Source organism: Archocentrus centrarchus, chromosome 16, assembly GCF_007364275.1.
Source record: "Archocentrus centrarchus isolate MPI-CPG fArcCen1 chromosome 16, fArcCen1, whole genome shotgun sequence".
NCBI lineage: Eukaryota > Metazoa > Chordata > Actinopteri > Cichliformes > Cichlidae > Archocentrus > Archocentrus centrarchus.
The window spans coordinates 24,045,361-24,058,025 of record NC_044361.1 but is presented as its reverse complement, the minus strand read 5'-3'; the positions used below and the strand labels follow the sequence as shown (position 1 = coordinate 24,058,025).

At 37.9% G+C, this 12,665-nt stretch overlaps 2 protein-coding genes across 2 annotated transcripts; both read left to right on the top strand.

The window, feature by feature from the left end:
* The first annotated feature begins 937 nt into the window (after nt 1-937).
* Nucleotides 938-8,998, top strand: il6r (interleukin 6 receptor). The gene is made up of 12 exons (XM_030749085.1): nt 938-1,190; nt 2,962-3,564; nt 3,809-3,932; nt 4,543-4,721; nt 4,815-4,984; nt 5,100-5,244; nt 5,884-6,044; nt 6,136-6,280; nt 7,071-7,105; nt 7,219-7,264; nt 7,618-7,717; nt 7,835-8,998. The coding sequence occupies exons 1-12, from the start codon at nt 1,118-1,120 to the stop codon at nt 8,094-8,096; spliced, it is 2,043 nt and encodes a 680-aa protein (XP_030604945.1). The 5' UTR covers nt 938-1,117; the 3' UTR covers nt 8,097-8,998.
* Nucleotides 8,999-9,395: 397 nt separating this feature from the next.
* Nucleotides 9,396-12,063, top strand: riiad1 (regulatory subunit of type II PKA R-subunit domain containing 1). The gene is made up of 4 exons (XM_030749162.1): nt 9,396-9,634; nt 9,717-9,793; nt 11,384-11,430; nt 11,738-12,063. The coding sequence occupies exons 1-4, from the start codon at nt 9,551-9,553 to the stop codon at nt 11,806-11,808; spliced, it is 279 nt and encodes a 92-aa protein (XP_030605022.1). The 5' UTR covers nt 9,396-9,550; the 3' UTR covers nt 11,809-12,063.
* Nucleotides 12,064-12,665: the final 602 nt, after the last annotated feature.

Here is a 12,665-nt window from a genome sequence, read left to right as displayed (position 1 = left end):
CTGATGTAATGCGGACATAAGAACAGACTGGAAAGACAGACTCCCGCGGTCTTGCTTTAGGTTGGTCCTGCACTGAGGAAAAGGCAGGACGATGAACATTTAAAAGTGCTTTGTTCAATTCCTGTTCGTGATTGTTGTCATTTTGCGTGTGAATGGTACTGCTCATTCATACTGCATACATATACTCCAGTAAAGTGCTTTACATTCATATTTGTTCATGAATTAAATGAAGTTGTTTGTGGACAATCATGCCTTAACAAAGCCAAAATATCAGTCCCCTTTTCTTATGTTTTCCCCCTCCAAGTGTTGACCTAATTCAGGCTTGGATAATCATTAAATAGGGTAGCCAAAGGAACACTGACCTGCTCTCGGGCATCTCCCAGTACTACAGTCAGCAACAGGCAGTTGAAACACAGTCAACATGATCTACAAAGCCTAAATGAATGTACTGTACAGTATTAGTCCCCTGTGAAACGTTTAAGCCGAGGGCAGGTCTCTGTGGACTACAGTGTGTGAATGATATTGAATAAAAATGTAATTTCACTTTCACATGAAAGAAATGTGTGTGGCAATTTTTTTTTTTTCATGTATCAAACGAGGCTTATGGTGGAAATGACTGTACTCCATATCAACATGAACTTAAGTAGTTAAGAAACAGCTGGGAGCTTTAGTCTGCCACATTTGTTTTAGCCTTTAGTGTGCCATGCTGTATGGCACACTAAAGGCTAAAAACAGTGCAGCAACAAAACCTGATATGTGAAAAAGTTTTAAAGAACTTGCCAAGTTTAGAAGTTTTAATAAATTAATATTATAATAGCAGAGCTGTATTCAGCTTTCGCTGGGGGCTTATTTTGACGCTGAGGAGGATTTCCTCTGTGTAACGGCGCTGAACAAGGGGAAGAGCGCTGGGATTTCACAATAACGGGTCTCACGGTCAGCAGACTGCAGCAACCAGAATCGGCTTTAACTTTTCCGTCTGCAGTGGGACTGTTTGCAGAAGCGGTTTTCTTAGTGCTCGTCGGTTTTTCCGGTGTAACAAGTTTGACGGTAGTCAGTCTCCATTTGCTGTCGGCGACGGAGTGAGGACTCGCCGCTGAAACGAGGCTCTTGGGCAAAAATGGGGATTTTTCTCCTGTTGCTCATCTTCTCTCCGGTCCGCGGCACTTTTGAAGGAACCTGTCCCAGAAAAGGTACGCGCTCTGATTTCATGCCATCGAAAACTGTTTTCTTGGTTATTAATATGAATGAAACGATAGTTGATTTGTTGATAAAAGTTGTCATATTTTAGGAGGGTTTTTGTTGGTTTGTTCTTTACGCCTAAACGCCCGATTTTAATTTGGAGTTTAGTTTTGGAGTTAATTGGACGTCACACAGTAAACGTTGTAACTCCTGGTCCGCGTGTGTGTTTGTTTGTTTGTTTATAAACACACACACAAACAAAACAGTCGTATTTTTTGCGCGTTTCACCTACGCGCAAAAATACGACTATCTACTATTATCTCCAAATGTTTCAGTATAAAATAAGCAGAGCTGTTAGAGCATTGATTTTCCCTCCGATATTGATGGTAAAGTCAGAATGTGGAGTAAACAACGACTTGTATCAGCGGCTCAGGTGCTGGTGTAATGGTTTGGGAGACACTTTCTTTGCACATTTTGGGCCCCTTAGTACCAACTGCGCATCCTTCAAACCCCCACAGCCTACCCAGTGTACCGATATTCTGATGTCTGCTTCCAGCAGGATAACGCACCATGTTACAAAGAACATCATCTCAAACTGGTTTCTTGAACTGGTTGACTTTATTCAAACGTCCTCCGCAGTCACCAGATCTCAATCTGGGATGTGGTTGAACGTGAGATTTGCATCATGCATGTGCAGTAAAGTTATCGCAGACAGTTTTGTGTTTTCTAATTAGTTTTTATTTCTTTAGTTCCCAGAGTGAGTTTGCTTGCTTTAGTTAAACTTTTTTATTGCTTGAAAATGTTTTGTTTGAGTTTACTTTTTATTAGTTTCAGTGTTAGTTTTAGTCTTTGTAAGTATTTTTGGTAAGATTTAGGAAAACCATTACAGACACTGCAATAAAATAAAAAAGCAGAGCTTTTTGAAAGTCAAAACTTTATCAGGCAAATTGTGATAACAAATTTTACCAAAATATCAAATGCTAAAACTAAGGATATTTCTATGAATATTAGTTTTCCAAGTTCGCAAAATAATTTCAGCTAGTTTTTTTTTGTAAGTCTAGTTTTATTTTATTTTATTTTATTTTATTTTATTTTTTAGTTTAATTTTAATTACTATAATAACCTTCATGTGCAGTCAACAAATCTGCAGCAACCTTTGTGATGCTATCATATCAATATGGACCAAAATCTCTGAGGAATGTTTCCAGCACCTTGTTGAATCTGTGCCATCAAGAATTAAAGCAGGTCTGAAGGCAAAAAGGGGTCCAACACAGTACTAGCAAAGTGTAGTCTTTTTGTAGGACAAACCAAGTTATCTAGGCAAGTGTAAAAAATTTGTTTTTCTAAAGCTTAAGGGCGATGAACTTATGACGTCAATCCAGTCAAGTTAAGGCAAGAGGTGCTAAACCAAAACATCTAACGCAGGTCCCTGGTTATAACTGACTATGTGAAGTCAGAGCAGAATTAGAAAATCTGAAAGATTAGGAGGAATGTCAGAAATGTAAATAAGCGAGAGATGATACAAAGAGCATATGATATGAGACCGAAAATAAATGATGAAGATGAGAGGAGCATAAAAAGAGGAAGTTCAAAAAGCGTGGAGGTTATGCAATGTTGCACTCTATCTGTGCTGTGTCTAGTCAATTGCAACCAATACTGAAAATAATGAGAACCTATAATTTTGTACAAAACATCATATAAATATACAACACACACACACACACAGACACACACACTAGTTTGTATTATTTCCACACATTCTGTGTGTTTGTTTTCCTGCAGACCCTCCCCCTGGTGTCCTGGTTTTATCGCCGGGCAGTAAGCTGGTTCTGACCTGTGGCGGTCATGTGAAGGTGGATGGCGTAAAGTTCAGTCTGACTGGAAGCAGCGCAGGCATCAACAAAAGGGAAAGTTCTTCAAATGCGACGCCAGCCCCTCAGAATGACATACACAACAGTGCAGTTTCAGTTAAAAATGATAACAGTTCTACAAAGAATGCTGTTATTGAGCCAGGAGAAAACAAAAGCCTCATATATACAGATGCAGGATACACAGCTTCTCCCCATACTGTTGGGCCAACCAGGACCACCAGGTCACTAAAGGATGAATTTAAATGGACCACTGAAGAAATGGATGTTCAGGATGACTATGAGGAGGATGAGGAGGGGGAAGGAGCGAGCCGGGTAACAAGGGGGATCAAACTGAGGCCTGAGTGGACGTGGAACAAGATGACAGTAGGGAAAGGAAACAGAGACTGGGGAGCAATTACATTTGGGAGAAGTGGGTCTGCACTATCTCTGGCCTCAGTGAGACCGACAGACTCTGGGAGATATGCTTGTCATCACAGAGGCAAAGAAAAGTTTGGTGTAAAGGTAATCGTTGCAGGTGAGTTGCAATAGCAAGGAGTTTGTGATGGAGGAGGGAAGTTATAAGTTCTCTCAGGTTTTCTTACATTGGTTGTAGCTGTGACTGTAAAATGTCGCCTGTTTTTCGGTGAAGGACTGCCCAGTGTGTGCAATACATCTTACCACTACTGGCAAGTTGATGGTGGTTTTAAAGTGGTTTCCTCAAGTGTTTTTTTTTTTTAAATGGATGGGTGCACAGTTTACAGGTCTGCTTTATCTTTTAGAGTCTCCTGAGAGCCCCAAATTGTATTGTTACAAAAAGTCGCCCAGCAGTAAAATCCGCTGTGAAGGGACACCTCAGAAAGCCTTCATTGAAAAGCCTACTTGTTACCTCTTACTGAATAAAAGGTAAGGGCATCATACTGAAACTCCTCTATGAGTAATTTTGTATTGTGTTTTAAGATGATGACCAAGTAAAATTTTGACCTTGTAACTTTGTGAGATGCATTTACATACACAGAGGATAACTGTTGTATGCAACCATAGATGAAAAATGTTTATGCTGTGTTCTTGGTCAGTATTTGTATAGTAATGTAAAACTTACGTAATCTTGTGCAGTCAAAATATGAATATTACTGCAAAGTTTTTGCTGTTACATTTAAAATTGAGTCATTAATCTTGAAAGAAGCTCACTCAGCTATCCTATCCTGTATATACTGTTCATATTCAACATGTCTAAAGTTTCAAAAAATAAAGTCAGTGTATGTAAAAGTATCCCTGTGAGGCAAAAGCTCAGGCTTCAGACTGCTATAAATGCTCTGATTAAGACAGTTTTCTTGGCTCACTTGGCTCGACTAAAAGAGGCCAGTAAACTCCAGTAGAGAGCAAAATTTTTTCTTAAGTTATGGAAGCTGAAAATTAGCCTAATATAGTAGAAATGCTAGGTCACCTTTTCTGTTCTTTTATATCTTACCTATCTTTGTGTGAGTAAGTGTTTCTTCTCCTTTCCCTCTCTCAGTCCAAAGGAGAAATTCAAAGAGATCCCATGCTCATACTCAATTCAACAATCTCGCTGTTGGTGTGCTCTGGACCACAATTACGATGAACTGTCCACCTTTTACATGGCCTACATGTGTGTTACAAGCATCACTGCCAATGTCACCAGCGACCTGATGATCTTTAGACCTTTGGATATTTGTAAGTGCGCGTGTCAAACTAAATGTGTCCGAGCATCGGCCTTCTGTGAAGCGGTTTGAAATTGCACTCACCGTGTTTGTTCCTGCTCCTCAGTAAAACCAGACCCACCATCAAATGTGGCAGTCCGACAGGTGTTGGGGCAGGAGAGGAGGCTGAAGGTCTCCTGGAATTTACCGACATCCTGGAAGATGCAAGATAGATTCTTTAAATTAATCTATGCAGTTAAATACTACCCTGTTAAACCCTCACTTGGTAAAGAATGGGTGCGTGTTGAGACACTTGTGGTCAAACTACCTAGTTTGTATGTTTTTATTCACCGTCTATTACTCTGGCATGAAGCAACAAACTCCCTTTTTATTTCTTTATGTATGTATACAGGTGATACCGATTGAAGACCGGCGGAGCGAAACCATCACTGATATAGTGCCTGGTGACAAGTACCTGATACAGGTCAGAACTAAGGATGAATTTGATGGACACTGGAGTGACTGGAGTACACCTGTCTATGCTAGGAGTTGGACAAGTAAATATACATGCACACACACACAATCAAAAAGAAGCTTCAAATCAAATAAAACAAATATGCATAAACATCCACTCATTCACTTTTATACCTCCCCCAATTTTTCTTCCTCGTTGAATATCTCTTGTGTGCACACTGACGCAGCAGTCTTGATATATGCTGATCAAGTGGTTGAGAGAACCCTTGGAAAAGTTTGTGAATACACCTTTATGTCCTGATGCTCTTTCCTAAATGAAATCCTGTCAATTCCCTTTAAAATCTAAGTGCTGCACATGTTTGCAAGTTTAGACATGAAAGAGAAACCACTTTGTTGTCTTTGTTTTTTTTTCTGCAGGCAGACAGATTTTTTTTAATCAGTTAATCTTACCAGTCTTTAAGTAATGCATCAAAATTGCTGTACAGATATGAAAGAGGTATATGATACTATATTTGTAATGAAGACTCCTTATTGTACCTTTGGATTAGGTCTCATGCTCCTAACTGCAAAACAATAACACTATCTCAGATTATGAAAGCTATCTGACTAGTATTTCATACACATCGTGTACATTACAGACAAATTCAGCTTCTCTTAAACTAGATTCCAGTTCATATTATTCTGCATTCAAGACCTTTGTGTGTTCCTTCCCGATTCCTCAGAAAAGCCTCCGCCTCCATCAATTGTGTCAGTGGTGGAGGAGAAAGAACAGGAAATGACGGTGACCTGGAGTTTATCCACAAACTTGACAGAGCAACACAATCTTAGTTTCATCTATGAGATCAAATACTGGCTTGTGAACTTCCCTTTTTATAATGAAGAGGTGAGCTCAGTTCAGCTCAGAATTTTGCTCAGTGTTTAAAATCACTGCTGCATCAGTAAATGGAGACGTTTGCCTGTCTGTGTCCATGTAGGTAAAACAGTTTGAAGGCAAGTGCTCCTACACCATCACTGATGCAATTCCAGATGTTGAGTACCTGATACAGCTGAGATTTAAGAAAGAACACGACAGTCAGTGGAGTGACTGGAGCGTACCTTTTCATGCAAGGAATATAATAGGTAAATATGAATGTACCTTACAGGAGTGCAAGTTTTCACATAACTAATTAAGCGGACCTGGGAATGTTCTCAGCTTCTGAGATGAACGTGAAACCCAAGTATTAAATTGTTCTTTTAAAAAGTTTCGTAGTGGCTTAGGGGTTAAGATATTGACCATGTACCATAATCACAACTTCCCCTCTTTGAGGTGAGGAACTCTTTTTTTAACATCGTCCAAGTTCTCTGTTCTCTTTAATGGTCAGTTCTCTCCTGCCTGTTTAAAAAAATAAGCAAAAACAGAAAAAGAAAAAAGGAAGAAACATGCTGCTGGATGAGGCACTATCATGTTGAACTCTCTTGATTTTTGTTTATTTTTTTGAATTGAAGAAAGTTTATGAGTGCTAATTTGTTTCGGAAGCAGGAGACAATTTTTTGGTTAAGGTCTTTTTGTTTTGCAAGCATCTGGCCACTGTAACCACATTGACCTTTAATGGATAAGGAATTTGATCACTACATGACCCTTAAAGAGAACAAAATCTTCTAGAAGGACTCTGTATTCAGAGTCCTTCTAGAAGCAAGTCTTGCTATTTGGTATTGGGTAGCAATCTTGATGACCCACAGGCATCTAAATTAACAAAACAAATCAGTTATATAAAAATCAGATATATAAACATTTCAAAAGTTTGCTGACCAGTTTGGGACCACTTTATGTATGTTATACTCATAGCGGTCTGATAGTGAGTTCTTTAGGAAATGGGCAAAACCCTTTAAAAATTGCCATATCGATGCATGTTTCTCTCCTTTCTCCCAGTTACACACCTGATGGATAACTATGCAGAGAGATTGGTAAGAGTTCTGAATCAAATGTGTCACTTATCAGATTAATCATTTATCATCTCACTCACTTTGTAATTTCCTGCAGCAACTCAAACTGTCTCTTTTCTTAAAATCCCAAACAGACTGGCCCCGAAGGCTCAGGTGGGGATTATAATTACAACAATAGCGGTGAGTTGGCTAGCAGACAGTAAAATATTTTGGGTACTTGTGCGTGCGTGCGTGCGTGTGTGCGTGCGTGCGTGTGTGCGTGCGCGTGTGTGTGTGTGTGTGTGTAGAACAGAGCCAAAAAGAAGAGAGGGAACTCTTAAATGTTGTTAGTGCTGAAAATCCCCTCTGCCCCACTGGGTTTTAACAGGAAACCATGTCATCATAACAACTCAAGCTTGCAACAAAAACAGTCCTCAGGAGACATGGTTCCTCACACCTACACAGAAGCACAGACATTACACTCAAACATATACTTACATAGCTGCTGTTGTTCAGTTAGGATTTGTCACAGTCTTCCCCTCTTTTTGCCACAGGTACAGGGACTTCTAGCAACGTCAAATGGGTGCATCACGTCCTGTGGATCTTTAGTTTATTCATCCTCTTGTGTGTCATTTTGGCCAACCACATTTTCAGGTAGCGAGATCGGCACTTTGTTATTTGAATACGCTCTCATTTACAACAAAACTACAAAAAGGCTTCATTTGTGACATTACTTCTTTTGTCATGCATCTTTCATTTTTGTCATTTCAGGGACAAGGACAGATTAATATCTAAATTCCACAGTCTTTATTTCACCACCCACTGTGGTGACTCATCTCAACCTTTGCCCGCTGTCCCAACAGCCCCAGAAGGGGTGGCTTTTCTGCCCTTTGTCCCTCCAAAGAGCAACAAAGAACACCCACCCACTGATGAAAAAGAAAGCGAAGAAAATGAGGAACAAGAGATTCTGAGGGAGAAGACAGAAGTCATGCACTTCAACAACACAAGTTATTTCTTTGTCCAGAGGGAGTGAGAGCTGTGCAGTAAGGAGAAAATGAGCCAGAAGACGTGGCTACTTTGTGTTGTTGGACTGTTTTTCACTTCCAAGCCAGTTTTATAGATGGGATGATGTTCTCCAGCGAACATCTATAAGAAACAAAGTCAGAAACAGCTTGTATAATCTGTTCATATTTATCTCATCTCTCTTAAATCTTTGTTTTTTTTGCTTGGTTCTCTAAAGAGTTGCCTTTTAGCTTCTCTGTACAGCATGCATCCAGTTTCTTTCGCTTATCCAATTCAGGGTCGCGGTTGGGTTGGAGCCTATCCTAGCTGTCATAGGGCGAGAGGCAGACTATACCCTGGTGTACATATTGTTTACAAGGGTTGTAAAAGAAATGGTTGAGGTCTTGTAAATACTTAATCTATTTCCCTGTCCGTTAAGAGTGGTCCCCAGGGTGGTTCTCGCTTTAATGAAGCTCATTCTTGAGTGGGTCCCTTTTAGAAAATCTCATCAATGAGAAAAAAAAATGTTGTTATTACACAGTTAAAACACCATATTTTGTATAGTTTTTCAGTAACATACTGGAGTTTAAATGGTTCACCTGCTAAAAATTTTAAAAAAGAGAATTTTTTAAAAAACCTGATCAAATGGGATTTGTGTACTCACACTTGAGTGTGAGTGTTACTTGGGACATAGGCATTAGCAGAAACTTATTTATTCCCACACCTTCTGCAATATTTAGTAACTAATAATCATCACTTTAACTTCCAGTTTTTCTCCTGTCCTGTCCGTAAATCTGTATTTCCCTATTCACAACAGATATTTGGTCCTGTGACCCCAGTAACATGCCAAGCGATATACATATTTACAGATATATTTTTTTTTTTTTTTATGTTTCTGTAATGGTTAATCCACCAGTATGCAAGCTATTTAATCAAAGTGATATTTTTAATGGTAAAATATGGTTTAAAAACAAAAAAAGCAGAAAAAATATTAACCCTATTATTAGTATTTTTTTTTTTATTAAGATGAAAAAAATCACAGTTATTAGCTTGCATTCCTGAACAGAAAAAGGTTTTATTTTAGTGGTTGAAAGTTGTGCTTGATTGATTTCTGTCTTCTCAGAGAAGTCCAGTGTGCCGACTCAAATTTGGGTACAAAAACGTGAATTCGGTTATTTTTATGTTTAAACTTTTTTTTTTTGACAGATTTCTAAAATATGTCTGTTTTCTTGTTTTATGACAAGAAAGTACACGCACACATGGACGCATATGCACGCGCTTTTCTTCTTAACCTTTGCTGCCGCCTCGCGGGCACCGCCGTTAATTGTGTACAGTACGTCGTTTCCACAGCAACCGTTGTTGCCGGACCATTGTATCAGTAACAGGTGACTGTGCTTCTCGTGACTTCCAACGGTTGCTGGTTGTAGATAGATAAGTGCGCATTACACGGTGCGCACTTATCAAGAAATATACTTTTAAAGAGAAATGATGGCTGAGAAAGGCGGCCTGACGAAACTAGACGTCTCTGTATTAAACGCTGAGCAGCAGGAGAAACTGCGCCAGTTTAAGGTAACACGGGGCGCATTTATCAGCGCTAAAATGCAGTTTGATTTATAAGCGGTGCCCTGAAATGCGTTTTGTTTTGACTCAGATCAAGACGAGAATCGACAACGAGAAGTATTTGAGGTCGCATCCTGAGGTAGAGCTACTCATAGGCGATTTTCTAAGGTTTGCTTATCTTTATATGTCTCACTCGGGGGGGGGGGATAAATACTGGTAAAGCCTCCACGCTTCTGATGTAAAATATGGAGCTCTCATTTGAATCTCGAGTAAATTCTACAAGAGCAGCCTTTGTGAAATGGATCTGTTCCTCCTTCTTCCTCTGCAGCGTATTCTCTTTGTCAGTTGTACAAATGTTGTAACGAAGGTGCGATGTGGTATTTTGACATGATTTGCTAGTAGTAATAGTTGGTCTTGTATAATAGGCATTATATATTAAGATAAACAGAAATGTGAACATTTGCAAAAGGCTACGACAATTACACGTTTTAAAATCTCAAAATTAAAGCCTTAGCAAATATTTTTGACGTTTTATTGTTGTAAATGTAACTTAACACTGTCTGCTTCTAGATGAATTCTCCCTGTATGTTTTGGTTTAGTTTGCTGAGTGACAAATGCGCATATTTTTGTTAGAAGACGCTTAAATTTATAGAGTAATATGCAAACTTTCCTTTTATTTTTACTCTGTACAGTATATTGCATAAACGTCCTCTGTATAATCAGTGGAACCAAACTCCTTATATACAAAGTAATGCATTAAAAATCATGATGTGACTGTATGTATGCTGACATTTGTTACATACAAAGGTGTGCTGCCATTTAGTTCCTGCTATTCAAGCTTCCATGTAACCAATAGTAACTGTATTATCTTATCTTTAACATCTTTTTTAACATTATCATCTTCTATTGTGAACTTTTAAAAGGTTATGAGGCAAAAGACATTTACTGTGCAGAAGTTAAGCACCACTGCTCATTTCTTTATATTTTGCTTGGAAAATGGAAACTACATGTTTCGATTTATTGAAACGTATCCACTCATACATGGAATCACCTTGTTGGTGCAAAAATATTATTTTATGCCTCTCAAACTCTGTTAGTTTTGGCTTTTTTCATAGATTTGACTAAAGAAATTAGACTAAATGATACATTTTTGCACTAGGCTGCTAGTAACAAGGTTCAGTTCAGTTTATTTTTGTTTCGGTCACACATCCATCATAAATACACATCTAACAATCAGTAAGTGAGACCAAAACAGGCAGAAGCAAAAGCTTATGTGCTTAACTCAAAGTTTACATCCATTTACAAGTTACCTTTTATATAGGAAAAGAAAATACAGACACACAAAAGTTTTGTGACCTTCATCCCCCAAAAACATGTTTATTCAATCACATAACTAAAATCAAATGCCTAAAATATATTGTTGAATTTTCTTTTTGAAAATAAATAATGAATTACATATTTTCATGTCTGGCCTAACATTGATCCACAACTGAACTCCAAGAAGAGACAAGCATCTCTGTTTGAACCCTTTTCTGGCCTTAGGTACAATAAACTAAAGATTGTATTTAGTTTGCTAAAGTACAAAATATTTTTCAACACAGTCTGGCAGGGTCTTTGATTGAGCATTAAACATTATTTGAATTATTTTATAATAAACTAAAGTGCTTAAAGAGACTATTTTAAATTGGTTCCTTGCTAAGTTGTCTGTTATGTGTAGACACAACACTGGTTTTCTCATTTCCCACCCTCTTCTCGCAGGGATGTGCTTCTTAAAAGGCCGACTGACATCCATGAATTTGCTGCTGGTGAGTTGTGTACAGTGTGCATCAACACCAAAACACGCATAGCCAGTTGGTCACATTTATTTATTCATTTATTTTTGCATGCAGTTAATACATTTTTCCACAAACTGCAGTGTTCATCTTTCAGTTATTAAATTGATATAATTAAGTATTTCAGAATTGCCATGGTTTATTAGTATTTCTGTTTGTTTCCCTTTTTTCCCCATTTTATTTGATTAATTTTTTTTTTTACATTAATTGACAATTAGAATAATAAAACATTCGTAAATCTTAATTTCACCCACTAACAAGTGCCAATGGACTTTTTCAGATCACTTCACAAACCCAAAGCTTCAAGAAACTATTCTCCCCAAAATGGAAGGAAACAGTGACACAAACTGAAGCACATCCAACAGCTTCTCCTATGTCTCTCTCTGTATAGGGGAAAACGATTTATGGACTCTGTTTTGCTGTAACAATAATGTTACTTAGGTTGTTTCATTGTCAGTTTGCTGTGATACATTTGAAGGAAGCCATGTGGATAAAACATGTCTTAAGTACACATTTACATTACACGTAGACACACTGAGTCTGTTTTAAGAAACATCACTGCAAGAATTTGTCTAGATTAAACAATAAAATGTGTTCTTAAGCCCATTTTTGTACTGTGATCCAAACTCTATAAAGCTATACTGACAAGAGAACACAAAATCTTGGTTAACCTGTGTAACATACAGCAATGATTTATTCATCCAGCCCTTGTAGTTGGGGTTACTGTCAGGGCCTTATATCCAGTGGCGGTCCTTGGTCTTAAGATTTTTTAATTTGTATTATTGTGGTTGGTGTAAAATAATAAGATGACCTTTATTAGTCCCATAGTTGGGAAATTCATATTAGCAAAGTGGACAGAGCAGAATAAATAGATGCAGCATAAAATATATATCAATAACACTACAAAGTTTTTTTACACTATCCAATTAGTATTTACCTTAAATATAAGCAAATTTCTATTTATGATACAGTGATACAATTTGACATCCTCAGGTCTAGTAGCAACAAAACTGATTGTTTAATAATGCTAATAGCAGCAGAGATGGAATGTTGAGCATTGCACGGTCTGATTGAAAACCATTACACATTTTGAAATGTCACGTTTTACAGTTGTAGTAAGATTAAATTTTTTTTTTTTTTGTCTTTTGTTTTGTTTCTTTTGTGACTTAGTAGTCACAAGAAAGCATTCATTGCAGCAGCATCAAACA

Coding starts and splice junctions, on each gene's coding strand:
- il6r (XM_030749085.1), top strand. CDS start 1,118: ATGGGGATTTTTCTCCTGTTGCTCATCTTCTCTCCGGTCCGCGGCACT. Junction 3,565..3,808: donor TGTAAAGGTAATCGTTGCAG/GTGAGTTGCAAT, acceptor TTTATCTTTTAG/AGTCTCCTGAGAGCCCCAAA. Junction 5,245..5,883: donor CTATGCTAGGAGTTGGACAA/GTAAATATACAT, acceptor CCGATTCCTCAG/AAAAGCCTCCGCCTCCATCA.
- riiad1 (XM_030749162.1), top strand. CDS start 9,551: ATGATGGCTGAGAAAGGCGGCCTGACGAAACTAGACGTCTCTGTATTA. Junction 9,635..9,716: donor AGAAACTGCGCCAGTTTAAG/GTAACACGGGGC, acceptor GTTTTGACTCAG/ATCAAGACGAGAATCGACAA. Junction 9,794..11,383: donor CTCATAGGCGATTTTCTAAG/GTTTGCTTATCT, acceptor CTCTTCTCGCAG/GGATGTGCTTCTTAAAAGGC.